General features: G+C 30.6%; 2 protein-coding genes across 3 annotated transcripts; one reads left to right on the top strand and one right to left on the bottom strand.

Moving 5' to 3' along the window:
- The first annotated feature begins 796 nt into the window (after positions 1 to 796).
- On the top strand, positions 797 to 7,875 carry LOC106071302 (cyclic AMP-responsive element-binding protein 3-like protein 4). 2 transcript variants are annotated; one of them, XM_056017027.1, is made up of 9 exons: positions 814 to 886; positions 1,052 to 1,394; positions 2,202 to 2,658; positions 3,589 to 3,764; positions 4,329 to 4,463; positions 4,640 to 4,767; positions 5,055 to 5,136; positions 5,370 to 5,475; positions 5,883 to 7,875. In XM_056017027.1, the coding sequence occupies exons 2-9, from the start codon at positions 1,242 to 1,244 to the stop codon at positions 6,206 to 6,208; spliced, it is 1,563 nt and encodes a 520-aa protein (XP_055873002.1). In that variant the 5' UTR covers positions 814 to 886; positions 1,052 to 1,241; the 3' UTR covers positions 6,209 to 7,875. The 2 variants fall into 2 exon arrangements, with proteins under 2 accessions (XP_013086833.2, XP_055873002.1); XM_013231379.2 differs by having other exon boundaries at positions 797 to 1,394.
- Positions 7,876 to 8,018: 143 nt separating this feature from the next.
- Positions 8,019 to 25,865, bottom strand: LOC106071299 (probable serine incorporator). The gene is made up of 14 exons (XM_056017007.1): positions 25,713 to 25,865; positions 24,177 to 24,344; positions 22,876 to 23,054; positions 22,250 to 22,326; positions 21,999 to 22,092; positions 21,321 to 21,364; positions 19,889 to 20,059; positions 19,293 to 19,388; positions 16,939 to 17,158; positions 15,558 to 15,600; positions 14,976 to 15,012; positions 14,710 to 14,848; positions 14,375 to 14,489; positions 8,019 to 13,031 (listed from the first exon to the last, which is right to left on the bottom strand). The coding sequence occupies exons 1-14, from the start codon at positions 25,731 to 25,733 to the stop codon at positions 12,390 to 12,392; spliced, it is 2,046 nt and encodes a 681-aa protein (XP_055872982.1). The 5' UTR covers positions 25,734 to 25,865; the 3' UTR covers positions 8,019 to 12,389.
- Between the last annotated feature and the right edge of the window lie 248 nt (positions 25,866 to 26,113).

The following is a 26,113-nucleotide window of genomic DNA, read 5'->3' as shown; positions in this document are numbered from 1 at the left end:
TTTATATGTATTTGTGTGTATGCTGTGTGTGCTTTTATGCGTGACCTCCATGACCAATGTCGAAGGCGCCGGTTTATGCATAGGATAGGGTCTACTGGGGGTTATAAGGGTAGGGTTTGGAAAAAAAAATGCCCCCCCCCCCCCCACTTGAAAGTTTTGGATCTGCTAGTGCCTCACATGATGGAGCCTCCAGTTGTCTGCGATGCCTAGTCTCACGCGAATAATCCTTTTTCTTAGCCTTCAGGGACATCTTTATATTAAAAAAACAACAACATTGGTTGACAGTTTGTCCTTATTTTTTAAAAAATCAGAAATGAGTTGATACACTGCCAGTTAGTCATAATTTTTTACCTTCATGAGGCATTCCATATTGGTTTACCCCCCCCCCCTCTCCCTATTCACGTACCTGACCTCAGCCCCATTGACTTTTTTCCCATATATTTTTTTTTTATAGATCTATTTATATTATTAAGATTATTATTTTTAATAAGTCAAACAAATCCCTTTTGCTTAAAAAAAAAAAACAACAAACAACAACATTGAAGTAGTTCGTGTGACCATCTCAAATGGACGAAATGAATCTCCAACATATGTACAAAAAGAATATCCTGTCGTTTTAACATGTTATGGGTTTACCCTTTGATAAAATTAGACCTAGAGCTATTAGTCTATTTATAGCAAATGATGTGGGTCTACTACGCGTTCGAAACCAAAAAGAAACTTAGCTTTAGTAGACTTCCACGTAGAGAGGATAAACCGGAAGTTTACACTTTGTACTAAACATAGTAACTCCGTAACCCCTCCCTATTTAGTAGACTATGGATCTAAGACCAACAAGCAATATCAAAAACTAGCGTTTATTAGTGTATTGGATCTATAACTAATAGTGTGGAAATATTTCAGTTAATGCATTGAAAAAAAAAAAAAACGAAAATACATTTTCTTGTTTATCTCTTAATTCGTTACTTAATTCTAAATCCTAAGCTCTAAAAAAGGATCTCGTCTTAGTCCGTCTTATTACTTAGACTCTGCCACTTGACTCTTTTTTCAGGGACATCCCCGTTCAATAAATTGACGAGAGTTATGATGACGTGTTCGAAATTGTGTTGGAAGATAAATTAAAATATTCGTAAAACATCAATACTCAAATATTTTCGAATTAAGACGCTTTTATCATTTATGAACTAGTAATAAAAAATTATAATTATTATTTAAACACCATCAATCATCATCAATTCATCATGGACTACGGTAGTCCATCGTCTGACGTTCTGGATTTGTTATTCGATGACAACAGTGGTCTTCTAAAAGATTTGACGCCAGTTGGCTATGGAATAGGAAAACAGAACTATATGGATAGTAACATAGAACCAAGCTTTACCGACCATGATTTTGTGAGTTTATAATAAATTAGATTAGTTTATACATTATCTATGATTAGTTTGATATATCATTATGACTGTAGGCTTTATTTAGATTATATTATATTAATAATACTATCTTTCTTATCAATATAAATATGAAACAAAACTAAACTTTAGATAGATTTCAGTAGACAAGGATACTGGTTTATCTAATCTTTCATTATTTATCTAGAAATATTTAAAGTGTTTTCTTGAAAAAAAAAGAAGAAAATACTGTTAGATCTAGATTCTACATCAACATACTCTTGACTAAAAACAAAGTTCAATTTTAAAAGTTTATCAGATCTAGACTCTATAGTCAAGATAATAACTTGAATCCAATGAGATGAGTTCCTAGTCATTCCTAGTGATGGATTTTCATAGCAAGCCTTATCAAAAGATCTAATAGTTAATTATTTTTTTAAATATTGAAATTAACTTTTTATTTTAATTTTAAAAAAGTATATGTCTAAGTAGTTCAATTATATTGTGTATATATAATGTGTATGTATATATACAGCGTGCTTTTTTTGTAAAAAAAATAGGTGCAGTACTCAGTGATGGATCCCCTAACTTTTAACTATTAATAAATTAATAATATATATGTTAAAATGCAAGAAAAGTAATATTTTTTCCCCACATTGAAAAAGGTGCTGGTACACCGTACCGGTGCATACCATCACAAAAAAAAAAGCACTGTATATTTATATATATGTATGTATGTATATGTATATATGTATATACATGTGTATGTATATATAAAATTAATCAGTTGAATTTTGTCTTTCTTTTTAATAGTGTGATCTGGACCTGTTAAGTGACAACTTATTTGAAAGCCTAATTAATTCTGCTGAGCCTGATTCATTTCTTGAAGGAGAGCCCCCAGCCAAAAGACAGATTTTTCATTCTGATCATGATTACATAGCCCACAAATCTCCCAGTGAGCATAGTGACAGTGGCATATCAGTTATTTCTGAAGAGTCAGTCTCAATCTCACATTTTAACCACAATTTAGAAAGCAACATGACAGATGATCAGTTGGAGATGTTCTCAACAGGTTCTCCTGATAACATCAAAGGTCTGAGTCCCTCAACATACTCAGAATCAAACACATATGATATGCGTATGGCAGATGATATGAGCCCACTAAAGGAAGGATACTTGCATGACTCTCATAGTGTCAACACAACCACATCTGATTTAGAAGATTATAATTTGTCTTATGGATATGATGATGACATATCTATTGACTTTGGTATGATATTCCTATTTAAAAATAGCAATTTCTATATGTCAAATATATAAATGTGCACACAGCACCAAAGTTGGCACCTGTGTGTTTACAAACTATTTAAAAAGAAATTCAATTTGTACTTGACATTCAGAGTAGTTGGTTTCTTGGGTTGACCACATAACACCATCATTAACTTTTAGCCATTCTACCTTAGTTGATATTGTTTTCATGCTTAGAAAATTAAGTTGAATTTATTTGAATATTTGTTTACTTTCCCATTTTCAAAATGAAACTTAGTGAAATGGACTGTTAAAGTGTAGTTTATAAGATTCTATACCTACATGCCACTATTCCCTACCTTTATGGGTGGTTGAGTTAAAGCCTTTTTATATCTTTTTTTTTTAAATGAAAAACTGTAATAATATACCTGTTATATATATCTTAACTGACATAAAAAATTCTTATAAAATACCATGGATAAAGTTCATTATGGGTTAGAGTGACAGACTATCTATGAGACCCTTTGGCAAATGAGAAGGATTTCTTTCAGTGGAAAGACTCTTTGACCCCCCGTTCTATTTGAAGGTTCCTTTATTAATGAGACAATCACTGACTTGGATCACACCATATTGTGCACTGTTAATTTTCTGACACTTTTGCTCTTGAATTAAGAAATCAAAGGCTTCACACCTCTGGGAATTCCTTCATATTTCTATTCTGTGAAGGGTGCTGGAATCCCTTAGTATGAAATACCAGAAATTTGTCATCTATATTATAAATCTTTCACCTTCTTTCTTTCTTTTCTCTTAATGTGAGATGTATTTGTGTTCATCTAATTTCCTGCTAAAACATTTTCGTTTAATGGTATCTTACAGTGTATTCAAGAAATTTGTATCCAGAAGAAAGCATTTAAAATATATATTTCTCCTAAATATATTTTTGTCACAACAGGTATCAATGACCTAAGTTCATCTTCAGATAGTCAAAGTAAAGGAACACAATCAGTTTACATTGTGAATGGCTCTAATAAACGAGTTATACCAATTCAGAAGACCAGTAAGAAAGAAGGTTCATTGCCATTCACTGTCAAAGATATTGACCCACATGTTTCTAGCACTACAACAAATGTAAGCATTTGCTAGTTACTTTTCTTTAGCAATCTTTTGTTAAGAGGGCTTTTTTTTATAAATGGAGGAAAACCCATAAATAGATAGTTTTTTTTAGTGTATATAGGAAGTATAGGTAAGCTTTGTATAAAAAAGAAAAGTTTGATAATAATTTCTAAGCTCTTTTTATTGTTGCAATTTAAGCAGTTATTATGACTTAGTTGGCAATCGTGATCTTTAAGACAGTACTTAGACTATAGTGCTCTAGACATTGTTAGTTTCTTTTATTTATTTCACATTGTCCCTCTATCTTCTTTTAAATTTCTTCTGGTTTTCTTTATGTGCCATTATGTCTTCAACAACTTTCTCTATAGTCTTTTCTTTTGTTTTTCTTTCTTACTGTATTTTATTGCCCGAAGAGTTATCTTCTGAATATCAATGGGATTGTAAGAATAAAAAATGTAAACAAGTAGCAGTATTAATTTATGAAAACTATGAGCATTTCTCTTTGTAAACATAACCTTGATTTTTTTCAAAAGTTTTAAAGAATTATGTTGGTAAAAAAACTTATGTTACTATTTTTAGTTTCCTGAATTGAGACTGACGGATGAGGAAAAAGAATTACTGGCCAGGGAAGGAGTTAGTTTACCTACAAATCTTCCTTTAACACGAGATGAAGAGAGAGTCCTCAAAGCTGTTAGGAGGAAAATCAGAAACAAAGTAATTTTATAATAATTTTAAAATTATTTCAGTTAAACCATTTTGAACATTTAAAAAAAAAATTACCAGCATTACATTGATTAATTAAATTTAATACAAAATTTCCAAATTCTGATAAACAATGAAGTAGTCATATTTAGCTAACAAGTTCTAAAACTTACTTTATTGTTATGCAGATTTCAGCCAAAGAAAGTCGTAAAAGAAAACAAGGTTATGTCGATGGCCTTGAACAAAGAGTTAAATTATGCACTGCAGAGAATCGAGAACTTTTGAAAAAAGTAGATAATTTGGAGAAACAGAATGTGTAAGTTCAGATAGATATATAGATGATTCTTTCAAAGCCAGTAATATCATAATTACGTATATCAGAAACCCTGTTATTTCAAGATAAAACTTACTTGTCCTTACTGACAGAGTGGGTTTTCATACAGTTTTATTCAGTTTAACTAGTTTTATTTATAAATAGAAGCTAATAATTTGAACAATTAACAATGATTCACCATAAAATCCATTTTAGCTTAGTTAAGGGCTATAATTTTGTATTTTCCCTATTCTGCTTATCAGTTCTTGCATATGAAATGTATTCTACAGATCTCTAATAGCACAGCTCAAACGTTTGCAGACTTTAGTGGGCAAATCAAAAATGTCCCCACAAGCTTCAACATGTATTATGGTATGTGTATATGTATATATACTTATATTTTATTGATAAAAAACAAATATTGAAATTGATATAAACCTTTGGTGAAAAAATAATGATGACATAATTCTGAATCTTGTAAATAATTGTTAAATAAAGATGGTTTTAGCTGATAATTTTTTACAATTTTCAATAATTTCTATGTATATGAGATAATCTAGATAATATGATTTAATTTCTATGTGTATTATGTTTTTTTTCTCCAGGTGTTACTATTGTCATTTGCCTTATTTGTTGTGCCCACACTTAATCCATTTGGAAATAATGAGGATGGATTATCTCCTGCATCTGCTTCTAAATCATCTGTTAGAGGTAAGCATAGACAAACACAACAGATGTCTAGCTATCAAAGTTTTTTTATTGATTTAAAATGTTCACTTACTTATGTATGTTGTAATATATACAACATATATATATCTATGGCCTCCTTCAGTCGCGAAACGACTATGGATCATCTCATGGAAATGGATAATATATATATTATTTTTTTCAATATTTATTAAGAATCATATCAATTTTCTCAGAAGCTTGACAATACCTTATTTAAAAATTGTATAATTATTTGATAATAGTATATTTCATCAATTTAGAAAAAAATGAAACAACTTCAATGATACTTTAAAGTCAATAATTACATTGTCATTTTATGGGATATTGTCACATTTTTCTCAACTAATAACCCAACTTGTTACTACATTTGTATGTCAACTTTCCTGCAGGTAAAGCTCGAAGTTTGCTAGAGCATGAAATGCCTGGAATATCAGAAAGTGATGAAGATCCTTATGGAGTAAGCCATCGCCCAAATGTACTATTAGAAAAAGTAGGACAGGTCCAGATGTCAACACCAAAACAAGAAGACTATGTTCAGGAATCCATCAAGTCAGAGAACTTAGAAATCACTGCAAATGTAAAGTCTGAATTAGCACTGGAAGTAAAGCTGGCTGATCCTTTACTAGTATCTGTGGATTCAGACAGTGGTAATATTTTACTTAAAAAAGAAACTAACTCCACAGAAAATCAAAAAGATACAGATGTAAAATTCTAAATGTGTGTCATCTCCATTGATATAAAATTTTATTTACATGTCGCTTCTGCTTCACTTTCATCTGTTTTCTATCGTCTCTAATGTGAAGATTTGATCCTTTATTTATCTCTCATCGTTGTAATAAATTATTTTGCCTTTAAGTTCTGTCATCATTAATAATATTGAAAATATCTCTTTTTATCAGAAAATTAATGAATATTCTATAAGCAATGACGTTTTCTTTTCAAAACAGCAGGAAAACTGATGTTCATGAGTAAACAATTAAACTCAAACGTTTATGATTTAAATGCATTATAAGTGGTGTAATATCTTGTCATACCATATCTGTAGATTTTCAGCATGTATAATGCACCAGTTCTTTAAAAAGTAAAATACAGAATTAACTTTTATCAGTAAATTTATTATTTGATTTTGTTATCAGTATAATGAAGAACTTTTATATTATAATAAAATTTAACTATTTAATTGTTTGTGCAACTTTTCCTAAACATTTAGATTTTCTGACATGAAGCAGAACCGAAGTTATTGTATGCTCACAAATAGCAATATACCAGTGGCGTAGCTAGCCATGTGCGGGTGGTGCGGGCCGCACGGGGCATCAAGTGATGAGGGGCATCAAACTGAGCACAAAATTTCTCAGTAAAAACTGCACACCTTGTACATACTTGAACAAACATGAACTACTGTATTTGATTTAAAACATTTAATTATTTTGCCACTCTGTTAGTATTATGGGCTCTACTCAAGATTGATAAGTCTGGCTGGCGCTCATAGAGCTTTCTTAGATGGAGAAATTGTCTTCTCTGCTTAAAATGGTTGACGGCAGTGATCAAAGAGTCCTAAAGGTAAAAATCGGATAATGAAATGAATCTTCGATATCACTCCTTTTCTCTCAAAGCAGAATCTGGCCCTCAATAGGCATCACGAACGAGTTCAAGAAGAATTGTAAAGACAAAATCTCTTAAGTAGGCGGATTGTTAGTTGCTATGTATTTTCTCTGTTTTATATCCGAAAGGGGGGGGGGGGGGGAGGGCATCATGAGGAGATGCCGCACTGGGCATCAAACACCCTAGCTACGCCACTGCAATATACACTATACTGAATTGTGATAGGAAAATAATTGTTTTGTGATGTTAATGTTTCTGTGAAGTTAGACAATGCTTTCTGTGTTATTTAAGGTTTTTTTTAAATTTTTTATGATCACTATCCCTTGAGTTGTAAATAGCTATATTCAGTGCCATAAATTGTACATTTTGTTAAAAGAAATGTTTTTTAAAGACTATTAAGTACTTTACTTTTTTAAATGCATATTTGGAGAATTTGATGTTACTGATATTAATTTTGTAGCAGCATTTTATATTTAGAAGGAAATCCTTTTTTTTTTAATTTGCACAAAATTCTCATCATACACATTTCTGTGAACAAATGAAATGTGATTGTTTATAGCAATAGAATGACATATGAAGCAAATTTGTAAATATTTTGTACAGTGTATATAGTCAGTATGTTGATGTTAATTGTCCATGTACATATTAAATCTTTGACACTCGATGCTGTAATTGTCTGTCTGTGCAAAAGACAAATTATTTTTTCTTATTGTTTCAGAATATAATTCTAAAGTTTCAAGCTTCTATTTTCTGTGTATATAAAAAAGACTTGAAACCATTTGTTATTTTTTTATTTAAACTTTTTTTTTAATACTGCAATAAAATTAGTTTTATCAAAAGATTGCTATACAAAATAATTTATATCATAAAGGTGTAAATACATTTTAATTTAGTAAAACAAAATAAAACTGCAAAACTCATAGTTGAAATGGTTTATAAATTGACAGTAAATTTTATTTTAGTTACACTGAGAAGTTTGGGAAATATTTGTAATGTCGATCCAGTCACTAAACATAGTGGAGTACATTTAAGTAAAGAAATCTTGCTTTTAAAAAATAAAACTAACACAGCCACAATATTATGATACTATTCCAAAATTTAAAAAAAAAATATTTAATCTGATTTAAATACATTTAAAAGTTTCCACTTGCGCTGCAGGAGACGCATAATGTGCATCTCATGGAGGGATCATGTCTCCAATCAGGATGTTTTGAAATTTGCCATTTATCACAGCATCTATGCTCTCCCGAGACAGTGAAGACTACGCTTGCTCTGACATGTCACCCGCATGCCAGATTCCTGAAAGATATCTTATATGCTGAGCTTGTGGAGTGAGTCAGGCCCAAGGGTCGCCCAAGACTAGCCTATAGATATGTCTGCAAGCGATACATGAGAACCATGGATATCAATGAAAGTATGTGGGAGGAAATTGCCAAAGACATGCATGGATACAGACTGCATGCTGGTACAAACCTCGCCAAGAGAAAAAGAAACAAAGCTGCCTTATATAAGAGAAAGGAAAAGAAAACTCTCCTAGCCCAAAAACCAATGCATACACTCGCACAAAGCTGTGGTAAAATCAGCCGCTCCAGAATTGGCTTGATTAGCCACACCAGATTCTGCCCCATCTCAAGACGAAACCAAAACCAGTGACTCATCTGGGCGCATCCATTGTATTCCGAGACAACATAAAGATTGTTTTTTTAGGCACAAATAATGTGTAAAGTAGTTACTTATTTTACAAATGAATCATTCTCCATCTTTGATAGTTATGCACTTTTTAGTGTACATACATTTTTTTTCTCCCATAAAAAGTAAAAGTGATTGGACTTTGATACATTAATAATACTGTCTTTTTTTAAAGTCAATATTTAATTGGTGACAGTAAAGTTTATTTTCATACCACATTTTGCTTTCAATTACTTTCTCTCATTCTCCATTTTGTCTCTAAAATGCCATTTCGATTTCAATTATTTTGTAATTAATTCTGCTGAATCAAGGCACTAGGACTTAAGCAAAATATAAACAGAATATTTGTAATAGAGGTTTCTGAAAATAGAAAGAAACTGATTTATATAACAATGAGGTAGTGAAACCATTGTCAGTTATTTTAGAAAAGAAATGAGAACATAATTGCAGTTATAATGCTGGCCATAGTTACAAGGTATTTATTCAATGTAAGTTCTGGTAAACAACTTAGACTTGGCTCAACTTAGAAAAAAATTGAGATCAGAATATAAACAATGAAGTTAGAGCTAACTTTGGTTGAAGAACAAGGTCAAATACAGAAAAAAATGTATAAAAGTGTAACTATAATGTTGAGAAAAAACAAGTAATAGAAAAAAAGAATACTTCAAAGCTTATCTAAGGGGAAATAACTGCTAATTACTGCTATCTATCTGAAAATGATAACTGGTTTAATTTTTGGATTGATTTGTGCATTGTTGTCGACTATGAATAATTATGCAAAATTTCAATTTGATCAAAGAATGGGAGAAAAAATGTAAAAAGGAGACTAAATATATATATATATATATATATATATATATATATATATATATATATATATATATATATATATATATCCACATCTCTCATTAAGTAGCATTTGTTCCCCTTATTTTAAATCAGACAAAATAATTTATCACCAACATGGATTTCTGCCTGGTCGTGTGGTATGCATGCTGGACTATCATTCAATTTCATACCCTGCCCGCTGCCATCCCCAGTCATCCTGCGGGAGGTTTGGACTAGGAAGTAAATTATCCTCAACTCTGAAGGAACATTCAAAACATGTAAAACATTTTACAACAATTTATTAACTAATTGATTAATTTTTGGGATTTATGCAAACTATTTGAATCATAATTCTATTAATTGATACAAATTACAACATTAAAAAAAAGACATTTATTCAGCTGACGTAAAGCCTTACTGGTACATAGAATGAATTAATTCAGCTCCCAAGACCAGAAGAATTCACACAAACCCTGAAAGGTTCAAGGTAATAATTGTAGATACAGATATATAATGGATTTAAATCCTGATCTGATTCCTCAACATAATACTTGTATACAAATATGTAGGCCTATATACTGGTAAGTATTGTACACTGTGAAATACAGCCACATTGTGAAATAAATAAAGGCTAATTATCACTATCTGCCATGAAGTGCTGATAACCAATCATTCTTTATAGAACAAAAGTATTTCTTCTTTTTTATTTGTTCATTTATGGACAAGGTTCCTTTTTTTTTCTAGAATATAATTTTGAATGGAAACATTACCAGCACAAGCAGAAAAAGTCACACAATCTTACTCAATAAATACTAAGGCTAATGCATTTTGTTTCCTTCTACTTTAATGGAAGCCCCAGCAGAAAATAATCTATATTGGTATTAGGACTACTTGAGCAACTTATGTATAAGTGTGATGATAAAGTCAAAACAGCTTGCTGATGATGATGCTGTAGAAATAAGAGAGCATCGCCAAGATGTATACAAATCGTACCAACAACAGAGGAAAACATGTCTACATAGGAGACATAACAAAACCCCTTTATCTTTTTTTTTTCATTATGCGTTGAAGAGAGAAAGACCAAAGTGTAAAAAAAAAGAGTCAGTTTGTTGAATGGAATGAGAAATCAAGAGTTGGACTGATCTAATAGGCAAAAGGTACAAAAGAACTGCAAGATAATTTAACACAAGAAACTCAGATCATGATGAAATTTTGAGCCAAATTATTTTTTTTTTTATGTGAGAACATGGGCTAAATGTCAACAAATTTTCCCATTCATATCAAGGCTGTAACAAAGTGAAAATATACACATAAAAAAAGCAAGTTAACAAAAAAAAAATATGTAAAAATTATTTATAAAAAAAAAAGGCAGCATGGTTCAAAGGCTGAAATATAGAAAATAAAAAGTTGCATTTTTATCTATTTTTTATCTATAGTATAGATACAAACACTTATTCAACATTTACAATAAAATGATAATTGTACAATTCTATTTGAATAAAAAAAAGATTCCAAAAAAGATGAAAAATGTTTCCACATGAAAATTATTTGTACAAGAATAGAAACTATTTAAAATAACTAATCCATTCTTGAAAACGTACTGTAGAAATAACATTGTACAAATTGCAATGAAATATAATATGCTATAAAAGAAAATATAAAACTTGCACATTGGCACACTATTTTAAATAGCTCCAAAGAATGATCAATAAATCAGACATAATATTCCTAATTAACAAAACAGAGCAATATAGGAATATATTTATACTTCACAACATATAGGTAAAAAAATGCATAAACTAATGCTTTTAGGAAGAAATATTTATTGCCAAACATGGTGCCTGAGTGCATATTGAATTGATTAGGACAAAGGAATAAATATATTTGAAGTATCAAAGTTTAGTTATATAGATTATTTTGCACAGTCTTATCAAAAGACAAAGATATATCAGAAAAACACAAAGTGAGTTATGTGGTTATTATAGTTTATGCAATTAAAAACTAGGGTACCATGTGTAATTTATATGTGCTAGAGTGGATCTTGTGAATTTAATGGTGAAGCCTTACTTTAAAAATAATGAGTCTTTATACAGACTTTAATATGTACCTGCACTGCTAATTCTGTTATCTAAGTATCTATAAACACAGTGCTTCTCTTGATGGGTATTTTAAACAAGATCATAGATTTTATACATAACTATAATATATGTAATTTATAACCTATAATTATAATAATATAATTTATTTTTGTTAAAACATTATTTATATCTGCATTAGTTTAATATAATACTTGCAGTAAGTTTTCAGAAATTTTATTGGTAGTATTAACTTGTAACTCAAAGAAGAAAGAGTTTATCTTGGACTTCATCTAAAATATTACATTTCAACAATTTCAATCATAACAAGTTTTCTAGTGTCATCAAATATAAACACAATTTACAATAATATTTACAATGCTATTAATAATATGGGTGCCTTTGTTAACTTTGTTGGGACCCATTTATAGTAGCAGGAATTTAATTTGAGCACTGAATTATGATCATCATATTCCTCTGTAGGAGACTTCAAAGACTTCTATCATGATTCTAAAATGTACAGGGCTGCTTTGGGCTTAAACAGTGTGGAGGTATAAAGTAACACATCAAAAGGATCATGACAGAATAGAATACACAGTGTAGAGGAATACACAGATAAATAGTTCACAGCTTATAGACTAGAAGGTTGTACAAACTTTAACAAGAAAGAAAAACATCAAACACCTAAATTGCATTGTTGCTTTATACAACTTGAGACCGGGCTTTTGATTGTTGACCAGATAGAGATGATTGTGAGAGAGATTTACCTTTGCTGCTTGCTAGTTTTTCCTGAGACTGACTCCTGTCTTTGCTGGCAAGTTTTTTATTTAGAATAATTTCTTTGGCTCCACCAGTCAACCGTCTGCCCCCGAGTTCTTCAATTCTTTCATTAGCTTCATCAAGATTGTGTAGTTTTTCACGTGAAGGAGTTTTAGCATTTCTTTTCAAGTTTTCCTGTGATCCTTTCAACAAAACTGCCCGAGACAGGTTTTCTTCTGAGCCTTTTAATAATGCCATTCTTGACAAGTTTTCTTCTGAACTTTTTAACAATGCCATTCTGGACAGGTTTTCTTTTGATCCCTTTATCCCAGAAATATTTTCTTGAGATTTCTTGACATTTTTCATTGCAATATTCTCTTTTGAACCCTTTGAAAGAGCTTGACTGCTGCCACCAAAATCCTTCAGAGCACCATGAGATGCTGACCTGTCAGACTGCTCTGACATTGATCTCACTCTTTGTTTTCTTTGAGAATAATCCTCTTTAACAGCTACTTCCACATCTCTTTTTCCATCCACTTCATCTGTTTCGTCCACAGGAAAGGAAAGGTTTCTTCCAAAACAAAACTAAAAAAATAATAATAATAATGTATAAATCACAAGTAAAATAAAAACACAAAAATGTTTTCATCATTTTCAGAGTTTAGACTGTATAATAACATTCTTTTTTGAGCCAACTTAATGGAAAACCAGCATCATTATAATGTTTTTTTTTAATAAAAACTATTTTAATGTACTAATAGCTCAGTAATGCCCAAAAATTGTTTGGCTTGGAAGATCATAGGTATCATTGGCAGCGTCAATGCAAAAAATTTGCCCAATGCAGCTTTATTTTGCACTGTGAGAAGGAGTTTCAAATGGCTACAATCCATAGCTATAGCTAAATAATTATTTTTTTCCCCCAAAAGTACCTAAATTATTCCTGCTTTTATGAAGAATTTTTTCTGTGTATCAAAAAACTATCATAATTCAGCTTAAGTGACCTCACAAATATGTAAATATATTCTAAGCTTATTGACTCCAGGATGGATGTGTGAGAAATGCCACTACTATCACTAACTTTACATTGGTAGGAAAAACCTTATAAAATAATAAATTAAATTATTTTTTTTTTATAACGTATATCATTGGTAAGGCTAAAATTGCTAATTGCAATAATTTAAATCAAATTTATCCAAAATATGTAACAGGAATAGTCTTGTGTGTCCAAAATCACACAATATGTAGAGATATGCCTTAGTAATAGTAGCTATAACTAACATAGATTCAACAAAAGCACATTCTCTTTATACTTTTGTCAAATTGATAAATTTTAATATTACGCAAATGCCCATTTAAAGATCAATATAACTGATACATAATAATAATATAGTAAATTGTATGTATTTATTTATCTGAGGTTTACTTATTTCAAAGTAGTGACATTGATGTTGACTACTTGGAAGACGTAGCCATTGAGATAATGGTGACTAAGAAATCTGTGGACAGCAAAAAAGCGTTGGCTTCAGCTCTGGAAGAAAAGCATGCCAAACAAAAAAAATGGCTGGCTACTCTACCACCAAAGCGAATGCCACCTTAACCTGTGATCCATAAGGATGGGAATGTCTCTAGAGAATAGGGTTCCACTGTCAAATGAAAAAGTTTTCTTTGAGATGAACCATAGTTATCCTACAACTGAAGGAGGCCAACAATGACTTTCAAACAATAAGTAGCAAAAGTAAATTTGGAATTATCACATTACTGGCCATCAAATGCATCTTGCAGTATTCCATTTCTTTTTTACTTAACAAATTCAACCTCAATTTAGTTAAACATCTCATATTTCTTAAAAAAAAAAAAAAAACTTAAATTTCTCTATCAAGTCTATACTGTAATGCAGTATCATTTGCTTTTGGATAGAAAAAAATTACCTTGGGTATAAAAAGACTCCATATATAGATAGCCACACAAACCCAACTGGAGGCTATTTTAACCCATACAGCTGCCCAGTTCCGACCAAAGTTGTCTAAATCTGACATAGCTGGACTAAAAAAAAAATATATAATTTTCTATTAATAGACATAAATTTGAATAGAACAGAAAAAAAACATGGATTATTAAGTTATGTAAACAACATAGTGTAAATACAATTGAATATATATTTATGCTTACATTTTTGGGGAGGTTTTCAATGTGTTTTTTTTTTTATTTATTAAAATTTAATTAAAACTATGTATTTGTGTGTATAATTAGGTGCATCAATTACCTGTACCAATTGGTCAACTGCATCATGATATTTAAAGCTGCCAGACAGAAGACAAAGTGAAAGAAGGAGTAGGAATACACCACCTGCGATGATTCATTCTGAATGACCCTCTGACCTCCAAGCTCAGACGGATTGTCTCCTGGGAAAGTTCAGTAGCACAAAATATCATTGTTTCATATTTATATGTTTGTGTTTTTTAAAACACATATACATACAGAAGCACACAATCATCACTGTAAACAAAACAAACAATATGATCTACTCACTTTTTGTAATCAGACAGCAGAAACATGATTTGCCTTCCTGTTAAATTTGTAAACAATTCTTAAGATAACATAGAAATCTATATCTTCTACTTATTAATTTTAAAAAAAAATCATTAAAGATTAACCAGTTTAAAGTGTAGATAATATTATACATACTCTCTTTGCATTAGTAAAGATCAAACATTCATAGCACCCCCATTTATTATAAATAAACCACCATAGACTTCATAAAGAAACCGAGGGTTTTTACCAAAATCCCTGAAGACAAAGTAATTTTGCTGAGCTTTAGTTGAAATTATAGTTAAGAATAAGTGTACAAAATGATTATATTTGTGTGTGTATATGAAGATATTACTAACAATAAACAATTTAATAGTTTAAGGAGCAAATGCTTGTAATCCCCTCTTCCCTTTTTTTCATTGAAATGAAAATGAATAGATGAAAATAATGCTCTTGTTGTTGTTGTTTTCACCAATCTTATATCAAGTCACTTTATGGGCCCCACTTTGTAAACCATTGATTTAGTAAAGTGTCAAAATTGTATTTTACCAATAAGAGAAGATGAACAGAAAACAAACTTACTGTTGTTACTCCTAATTTATGAGCATCATCAGATGTACGCACACTGTGAAAGAAGTATGTTTTAAAGAATAACATATGAAAGAGAATTTTAAAAAAAGGGATAATTTGCAAATCATCATTTAATTTTGCTTTGATTTTTTGCATTAGCGAGATTAATTATTTATAATTTTAACTTCTTTATTTTCATGCCTTTTTGTTTTAAAAAAAGAGGCTTATCTTGTATTAGTTTCACATGTTGATATTAAAATTATGAATTAACAGTAATTAATTGTCTAATTGGTTACTTTTTTTATTGATTCATGTCTTGTCAATGAATAATTGTGCAAAGTTTCAGCTTGATCAGAGAATGGGTGTTGGAGAAATAATGTGTACACACTGTTTACCAGACAGACAGAGTGAATTGATATAAGCGTTGTAAAAAACAAACAATAACGACGTAAAACTAATATCCGGTGAAGGATAACAACAAATTAATTTAAAATTAAAATAGTAAAAAGAAATCTTTTTTTGTATTAAATTTAACTAATTTCAAAGCTTATATCAACTCACTCTGTCTGTCTGACCTATAAAAACTACATTATTAAAATTATATTTAACTCTTTCAGTGTGTACTGTTTTGAGTGAAAAAATGTTGTTTTCCGGGAAGAACAAAAATTTAAAAGGGGGTATAGTTACTAAAACTAACCTAACTTTTTAAAATTTTATTATATATTTGATTTTATTTTAAAGGAAAATGAGTTGGCTAAAAAAAAAAAAAAAGTAAAAGAAAATATACAAGAATTTTTTTTTTTATTAAGTTTAACTGAGTATGGAAAAAGGAAATATATAAAAAATTCTTTAAAAAAATCAGTATATTGAAAGATTTAACCTTTTAATTATATATTTAATCCATAAATATTGAAATGTACAAAACTTAACACTTTTTTTTCACTTCAAATTTCATAAACGATGAACAAATGCTCTAAGAAATTACATTATTCCCATTATTTTGGCTCCCTCAAAATAAACTAAAAAAAAAAAAAAGAGGAACCACTAACACAAAATTGTCCAATTTACAATCAAAACTAAGAAGTCATCCGGAAAATAAAAAAAAAAGAGAATGAAAAAGTTTAACATTATAATGATAGTGAAATAAATATTATATACCAAGTTACTCGCTGATAGTATAACCACACTTGCCAGCGCTAGCAAAGTTACTCCCTAAGAGTAACGCTGCAATGACAGAGTTAAGTAGCAATTTATCATGAAAAAATCGCATATGGATGTGACAAACTATGTACTAAATTCCCCATGCTAACTAACTGCATGATTAGCATTAAACAATGAGTATTACTGTACCTCAAAATTTACATCATTATTATCAGTATTATGTAAAGTTTACCTTCCATAAACAGCCATGATAAACATAAAAACTAAGCCAACATAGGCTGAGATACGATCACTCTCTGGAAATGCTGGGTCAGGCCGACATTTAGTGGTGTAATTAAGGCTTGGTACAATTTCAGTTGTAGTGGTCAGAACAGACCGACTTGTGGAAGATTGAGTGTCACCAGAAATCACAGATGAAGCCTTGACTTTCAGTGTATCTAAAAAGTTCTTAACTGCAATAAATAAATGCAGCTTAATTATCCAAAATTAGTTTAAAACCATAAACATTTTTGTCAGTGTCTTTTTTGACAATGTAAGAAGGATCTAAATCAGCAATTGTTCTGAACCAAGTTGTATGTGATAGGACATTTCTGCTGCATGTACTCAACAAGCACTTGAAGAAACTTTTTTGCATTCCATATTGAATTGCAGAACGCCCCTTTCACTCAGATTTTTTTGCCTTTTGCTTTTAGTTCAAACTCAGTCAAAAAGCTAAATCTAATTCAGAAACTGACTTATGGGTGTCTTATGATTTTGTATCCAAAGCAAGCCACTGTCTAAAAGTTCTAGCACTTTCTACAATACTTCCCCTTGTGAAGCCTTTCATAAACAATTTAATAAGACAAGCTAACTATTTGCCAGGAAAAGATGCATTGGTTTATCACTTGATAAACCTTGCCTAGAAAATGTCTCTGTAGTCTTGACAACACTAACTGTTATGTATATATGTTAAATGGTATGTGTTTGGAACTGTTTTGTACTGGTGAGCCAAGCTGGCTTAGAGTCTGTGTGTACTGTGATGTAGTTGTGTGCTAAACTGGCTTAGAGTCTGTGTCTACTATGTTGTACTTGTGTGCTAAGCTGGCTTAGAGTCTGTCTGTGTGTACTGCTTTGTACTGGTGTGCCAAGCTGGCTTAGAGTCTGTGTCTGTGTGTACTGCTTTGTACTGGTGTGCCAAGCTGGCTTAGAGTCTGTGTCTGTGTGTACTGCTTTGTACTGGTGTGCCAAGCTGGCTTAGAGTCTGTGTCTGTGCATACTGGTGTGTCAAGCTGGCATATTGGTACACTAAAACCTTGGAAAGGTTTCTAAGTATTCTATATATGGTTACTACAAGGCAAAAAAAAAAAAACAGAAAAAAATCTATGCAAAATTGGCTTTTAACCATGTCATTGGTCTTCATCCCTGGATTTTGTTTATGTTTTTGCTTTTTACAGCAGCAATAATTGTTTTTTAAATTGATTGCATGTTGGCAAGTTTTAGCATTCCCCAATCATCTGTGTGGACAATAATGAATAGGAAAAAATTTGTGTTTGGTAACCATTTGATAATCAGCTCTTCTTGCAGAAGTATGATAAGATATGATAATTTTATTGGTCCGAACTAATGGAGAATCAGTTTGACTATCAACTACTATAACAATTACAGTAGAGATGGAAATAAGAACAACATTCACACACAAAACACATACACACTCACACAACCAGCACTTTATCAATTAGGCTTCTATGTACTTCTCGGTGATGACAGATGACCTTGTAACACTCTGATTGAAAGTGGGATGAAGGCGTTTTTAAATCTTTTTGTTTTAATGGAAACAGAGTAAGGAGGGCAAAGAGAATCTATCCAATGTCCAATGTCCCAGTAATGGTATTTAGGTTTATTTGATTTGATTGATTGATTTTAATATGTATATTGGTAAAAGTTAATTTTGTTTCAAAGTTATAGATATATCAGATAATCTTTATTTATTTTTTAATTTTTTGTTACTAAAGAAGGACTTCACCTGCCTAAGAGAAAGTTTTAAAAAAATATTTTTGTTTGTTCAATCAACAAATTGCAACTGCATGAGGTGTTTTAATAATAACTGATACGGCTTCAGAACTGTCCCTGTAATGACTTCTCTTCTTACATGTGTGCATTGTGATTTCATAAATAAGGATGAATAAGACATCATCACAGGCGATAAAACAATAACTCAAATTGACAGACCTGATCTTTTCTATCTCACCTTTGTATATCTCTATATATCTTCCAGGTCTATCTTTTTGTAATACTTCTAAATAGCTCTATGTTACAATAACTTAAATTGACAGACCTGATCTTTTCTATCTCACCTTTGTATATCTCTATATATCTTCCAGGTCTATCTTTTTGTAATACTTCTAAATAGCTCTATGTTAATGAACAGGAAGCACCTGACCTATTTTTTTTTTATCACTCTAGAAATTTTGACTGAGTGATGATGTCATACTAGTTGGAATATCCACTGTAAAACAAAATGTCATTGTTGATCATGCCCTCTGAATGTCAGATTGGCTTGTTACACAATGAACTAAAACAATTATAACTGTAAAATGAAGTACTCACTTTCTTCCATTGGCTCACTAGTAAGTGCTGACCAGGTCAAATAAACCACATACAAACAAATCACTGAAGCTTGAAGTAGCCCAGCATTTGGATTTCCTGTGAAAGTAATTCAATTGATGCTTGGTTTTCTGAATAACTTACTAGTCAGGATTTAGCAGTTTTATAACAAGTAGTACAGCTACTGCACTGTCACTACCAAAAGAAAGGATGGTCTTAAGTGTGTTGTGACCAACTAAACTTTGAAGTAATGCAAGTAAACTTGAAAATCTTATTTTAAGTAAATGATTAAAATCTTTTTCATTTTTATCAAATACAAATTATAGAATTCTGATAATTTTGCATACGGTAGCTTTATAATAAAATGTTTTGAAATGTATAAATTTTTTGTAACTAGCAAAAGTATGTACTTTTAGAACTCAGCCAATCAAAAGAGACTATTTAGAGCACTTAGCTCCGAAGTTGAAAAACAAGCAAAAACAATTTTGGTTAGATACAAAAAATGGTATTTAAAAAATATTTTTAAACTATACTATATGCACAATTTTTTAAAAAGTAGTGTGCATCTGAAAATAATTTATTTTTAAACCAGCACTTACGGTTCTTTGTGCAGGGTAATATCGTCAAGAATGTTAACAGAACACATAGGCCAATGTTAATGCCCAGAAATATATGATTAGTAGTGCAGCCGTAAGCACCATAAAACAGAAATAAGAAAACCATTCCAACAACAGCTAGAGCAAATACAAACAAAGAGACCACAGTTGTACCTGAAATACAAAGAAAGCAGAATAGAAGAGAAAGTTTAAATCTCAATGTTTGATATTATTGCTTTATGTAAGCCCCCTCTGTTTGTTGAAATAAATTAAAAATCACAAAATAGAAACAATGACTTAATTCGTTTTTAATTTATTAGTTTAAGTTCATGAATTTCCATTAGTTTGGACCAATAAAATAATATTATCTTATTGAGAGTGAGAATTTTTCAACTGTTGGTAATCCTATTTTCACTAAAATTTAACAGCACTCTTCAATGACAAATTGAACACATCAATTCACAAATATTGTTTATTTTATTAACTCTGTATTCTCTCTTAAAAAGACTTTTTTTCGGGCACTATACAGAAATATTGATGTGCACTTGCATAACAGATCTTATATGGGGTATAGCAAGTATTGTTTGGAAGTTAAGCACACTGAAGGGCTGACTCCTGCAATACTGTTCTGATGGTATCCCTGAGTCTTCAGGTCTTCATGTATAAGGTTGAGAGTTGCAAATTTCTCTACCACAGTGCCTCAAACAATTTAACAATGTTTGTGTCTTCGAATTTTTCAATATGATATTTAATGTGTGGGTTTGTAAGCTTGTAATTCTTTTTATAGTTATGAGGAGTTGCAGTTCTTCCATCGAGCGCCTCCTCAAGTGGTGGATAGGGGAATGCCCAACAGATATGGTAGGTACCTGGAGGAATAAAATACCCAGGGCAGACCAAAAAACAGCTCATTGCCATGTCAAAGGTCTGATGCCACTGCCTGTGATGTAGCAATGCCAACAGGTTGTGACATGGCAGGTCAGTGTTCAGGCCTTCTATAACGACTGGTCTCAGTTTTATAGTCCATAAAGAGAAAGCTAATTATATTATGAGTTGTAAACAAAGCTTATACTTCATGTCAAAATAAAATAGTTTTGTATCTCTGAATTTTGAAAGTCACAAATTCTTAAACTTTCAAAATTAGACAATTAGGTTGTACTGAAAAAATTGTGCAAACTTTGATACCTAAAGTAAAGAATAATCTTGGCCAATGGATTATGCCTTACAATTTAAATTTTAATTTACAAAAGTATTTTAAAATTTTTAAAATGAGGAGGGGTGTTCTAATTAAAAAATTTGGGCATTGCAGAGTAAGACATAAAAATTTATTTGATGCTTATGTAGCCAAGCTGATTTCAGACATATTATTAAAGTGGTGCTTTTTTTAGGCCACAATTTTTGCCTAAACTTTAAAATAATCCACTTATTAAATACATACAGCATGTCCCACAAGTGTTTCTCCGTCCCTGAGTTCTGCCAACCCTGAAAAAATATTTTATTTATATGTTTTTATTGTATTCTCATATATAATTTATTTTTTTCGGCTAATTATAACTTTATTTCTTTTCAACATTGTACACTTTGTAGCGCTGTACAAAACAGTTGTTTTTTTTTTGGTTTTTATTGATATTAAAAAAATATTCAATTTTGTATGCATTTTTTCTTTTATTCTTATAATATATAAAAAAAAAACTATTTGGTAACAAAAAAATTGTAACACTGTGACTTTAACCAATTGGCTTGAGAACCTGTTGTCAGCTGCTTTGTAAATTATTTACATTGTCACTTAAAACATAATTTTCAAATTAGGCTAATTTTAAAATGATATAATCATCAATGTTGGAGTATGAATTCTTCTTTCTCCACCAACCATTTTATGTTAAACAAATAGAAAAAAAAATTATTTAGGCTGTAAGCACAGTAAACTTAGTTCATTTAAAAAAAAAAGCTAAATCTCCATGAAACATAGAAAATAATTTCAGAGACAAAGAAAGACTTCCCCATGCATATTTCAAATAACTTTTCTAAACTAAACTAGCGAATGCAAAACAAGATCACCCTACCTAATACATTATTTTTATATTCCCATTTAAATATATATAAAGCATGTATTTACCATGTAGCATTCCAAGCATGACAGAAATCAACTAATAAAATCAGCTGCAAAATAATAAACAAAAATCCTCCAACCATACCAACATACATCCAATCTGAGGAGAACACAAGTAGAAAATAATGTAGACAAAATGTGTGTATGGATTTTTAAAAATATCAGTTAATATAAAAACAAATAATTAACGTCAATTGGATAGCTTCTTGTTATTTTTTTTTCTGAAGACTCAATTGTATTACTTAACAAACACTTACAAATACTGAATTCAGAGGGTATGACAAAGGCTGCAATGATGAAACCACATAAAAATATGAGCTTGAAAATCCAATATCTGAAATAAAAAAAAAGAATTAAAAAAAAAAGATTTATCTAATTTGACAATATGCAATAAAAATAGAAGCACTTAAAAGACTGAGAAGTATAATAGTTGTAAAGTAAAAAAAAACAAAAACATTTTACATAATGAGAAAGTACTTCAATTGTTAAAGCACTTTAAAAGCTGATTGGTATGATTTTAAAACTAGAAATTTAATGATGAAAAAACAATTGAAAGGCTTAGTTATTTTTTAATATTTCATGATATAAAGATATCACATTTTTCCCTGTTTATAGTTTAGTTTTACTGCTCCTGACTTATATTCATGTCTTGAATTGAAAATTCAAGGCATGGTGTATAAGGACACTATTTTTTTATAACTCAACATAATCTTGTGTTATGTTGGATACACTATTACCCACTTGGCCAAAAAAAAACTAAATTCATTTGAGTGATTATGATACCAATTTTAATAAATAAAATAAAAAATAGTTCATCACTTAGGAGCATCTTTTTTTTTATAAATAAATATAAATAAATAAAGCACCATTTCAACTAATTTACCCATTTTGAATGCTGGCTCTCCAATGATTACTGGAAGGAACACAAACTGTTAACAACATTAACAAAAAATAAAAGGTTGTCACAGCTAAGCCTATTCTGTATACTGCTGTATAGCCCACCAGCTGAGCACAGCCGCTGTTTGATAATGATAGCACACAGATTTCTGAGATGTTAACAGCCTGTGAAAACAAAACAGCACACACACAAAAAAAGACAATATTACCTTAATACAAATATTTACACTTTCATAGGCTAGCACTTGGCTCCTGAACCTGAGGTCCTGGGTTGAATCTTGGCGAAGACTGGGATTTTGAATTTCAGGATTTTTAGGATGTCCCTGAGTCCACCCAACTCTAATGGGTACCTGACTTTAGTTGGGGAAAGTAAAGGCGGTTGGTCATTGTGCTGGCCACATGACACCCTGCTCGTTAACTGTTGGCCATAGCAACAGATGACCTTAACATCATCTGCCCCATAGATCGTAAGGTCTGAAAAGAAAACTTTTTTTTACTTTTTACATTGGTTGTGGTGAAACATAAGGGTCACAGATGGGTCTATGTTGGTATAATAAATACTGCACTCCTCCTTAATCTTCTGACTCAAAGCTGAGTCTTTATTATTATATAAAATGAAAAGGATTTAAATCTTTTTTTTGTTTAATTACACAGTCAAAATATATTTATCTTACATCAGTCAACAATTCTGAAAGTTTATTCTTTACTTCTTGCTAAATGAATTTTAATTTACATCTTTTAAAAAGTTCAGGTGTATAACGCTTGTCCCAATAGTTCTATAAATTGAAAAACAAACAAAATTATTTTAAAAGCATTAAAAAATTGCATTACATTTAAGAAACTATTAAAACATTTCAATGACAAATTCTATTCAAAATCAGGTTGAGTTTTGTAATGAGTTCATTTACAAAATAATATAGATTTGCTTAAATTCTAAACACAGTCACTATTTAATAAATAACCATGTTGCATCCCCATTTGACTAGCTGACTAAGCCAAGTAGTAAATAATCAAGGAATTTCCCTTTCATTTTGCTTTAGTGTGTCGATTTTGTTCACTAAGCAAAACAAAATTCATAGCTAAAATTCTTATTAGATATAAAGTTTTAGAACTTGCACAAACATAGTCATTTATAAGAATTATTGTAAACTCACAAAAACTAAATCTGAAACATAGAATTCACAGTCTAAACAACTTGCTATATGTCAAAGCAATTATTTAAGAAGTCTGTTATAGCGAAAAATATCCATGTAAGTGTGGTTTTATACAGATACATAATATACTCACATGTTTTTCAATAAAATACTGCAAATTGGGAATTTGCATGACACATTGTATGATGAATGTGAATGTAAAAAGTAAGGAGTACATAATGCGTGTGCCTGTTGATTCATTTATGGGAGGAAGAAAATTGCAGCACAGAGCACAGGATGCCGGTCCACAGCAACAAGCAACCTGTGAAAAAAAGGAAACAGACTTTAAAACATAACAAAAGATCTAGATGTGGAATGAAAAGTCTTTATTGCCATTTTTGTGTCTGTGTATGCCTGTTACATCATTAATTATGAATAGCTATTGTGAATGTATTAGTTGAGAAGCACGAAGTAAAATCTATATTTATGTTTCATGTGAGAGACAAGAATCCACAGTTGAATTGTGGATTGTTAATCACATGGTCAAGTAGTAGTTGTCATGTTCTCATATGTATTTCTTTATGGCTAGATTTGCCAGTTTAATGTGTATCTTATTTTATGAATAATAAAAGAAATGTCTGCTACTCCTAGACTTTTTTATCAATGTTAATATTTGTTGTGCTGTGCTGAATGAAGTAGACATACAAGATAAAAAGTAGTACACCAGCTCAAGTGAAACAATACATCTTTAATTACATTAATATACACGAGTAAATGTCACGCAATGAGCAGTGACTGTGCCCAACAAGGATTTCTTTCTAAGTCTATAAACATAACAAAGTCTGTATTTAATAAACTAATATATATATAATATAATTGAAAGTAAGGAGTATGTATGTATGTATGTAAGTCCGTCCCGCAAAACCGTCTGACCAATCTTACATGACATAAATGTTCCTTAGATCATGGCAGAGACTGTAGTGAATGTATAATATCCCTCCCATAATGGGGAGCTGGGGGGAGGGGCAAAAATAAAAAATAGCTAAATTTATCTCTATTAAAGTATGAACCAAACTTTTTTTTAACAAATTGGGTAAACCTGTTTTCACAGTATTTTATATTTGATATGAATATGTCTGCTTAACGGCTAAACAATCTAATTTTATTTTCATGTTGAAAGAAAAAAAATGTTAAAGGTACATTCACAGAGTTTGACATCCATGGTCCATAGCTAAATTTAATCCACAAGATTAAAAATACCCAATCTAAGGCCAGCAGACAGCGGGTAATATCCGGCTAGTATACTATAATAGTATAATTTAGTATAAATTACTATAAATATAAATTCTAGCATATCTGTTCTAGATTCTAGATTATAAATCAATTTAAATCTATTAAATCTAATTATAAGATTAAGCCTAGACTCTAGACGGTCATAATTATAATTAAATATCATAATGATTGATTTGATAGTGAGAAGCTCAAGTCTACTGACTACTACTAGAGATTAGGCTAGGGCTTAGAGTTTTAGAGTTAAGACTCAGCCTTAGACAAGGCTTAGACAGTCACAGTGGCTTAGTTAACTTAGTAAAGACTAAAAAAAAGTTAGTAGAATAAGTCAGAATAAGTAGATCTAGATTCTAGAATCTAGACTTAGTAGCTAGACTTAGACTAGCCTAGACTCCCTCACCTGAGAAGCACAACATCCCATTTTTTTCTGTAAACGAAGAAGATCTAAATCTAATATAATCGTGGTGTGCTGAACATTTGCAATTAAATGTAAACAGAAGAATCGATAATTATCAGCTGTGTGTGTTTAACACACTACAACTCAGACAACTGTGTCATTGCAGTCTATTGTGTATAAAAATTAAACGGTGTAAGTAAAAAAAAAGATCATCATAATATCATTATAACTTAGAGGTAAATTTAGTCATGATTCTAAAAACCGAAATTAATGTTCAGTTAATTTTTCAAATTAATGTAAAAAAAATCTTAAGATACAACGAAATCATCTTTAAGAAATAAGATAAGTTATATTATATATATTTGCATATATATAGATCTATATATAGAGAGAGAGTCTATTAT

Source organism: Biomphalaria glabrata, chromosome 1 (genome assembly GCF_947242115.1).
Source record: "Biomphalaria glabrata chromosome 1, xgBioGlab47.1, whole genome shotgun sequence".
NCBI classification, from domain to species: Eukaryota; Metazoa; Mollusca; class Gastropoda; family Planorbidae; genus Biomphalaria; species Biomphalaria glabrata.
Note: the sequence above shows the minus strand (reverse complement) of the source record. Positions and strands in the feature narration are given on the sequence as shown.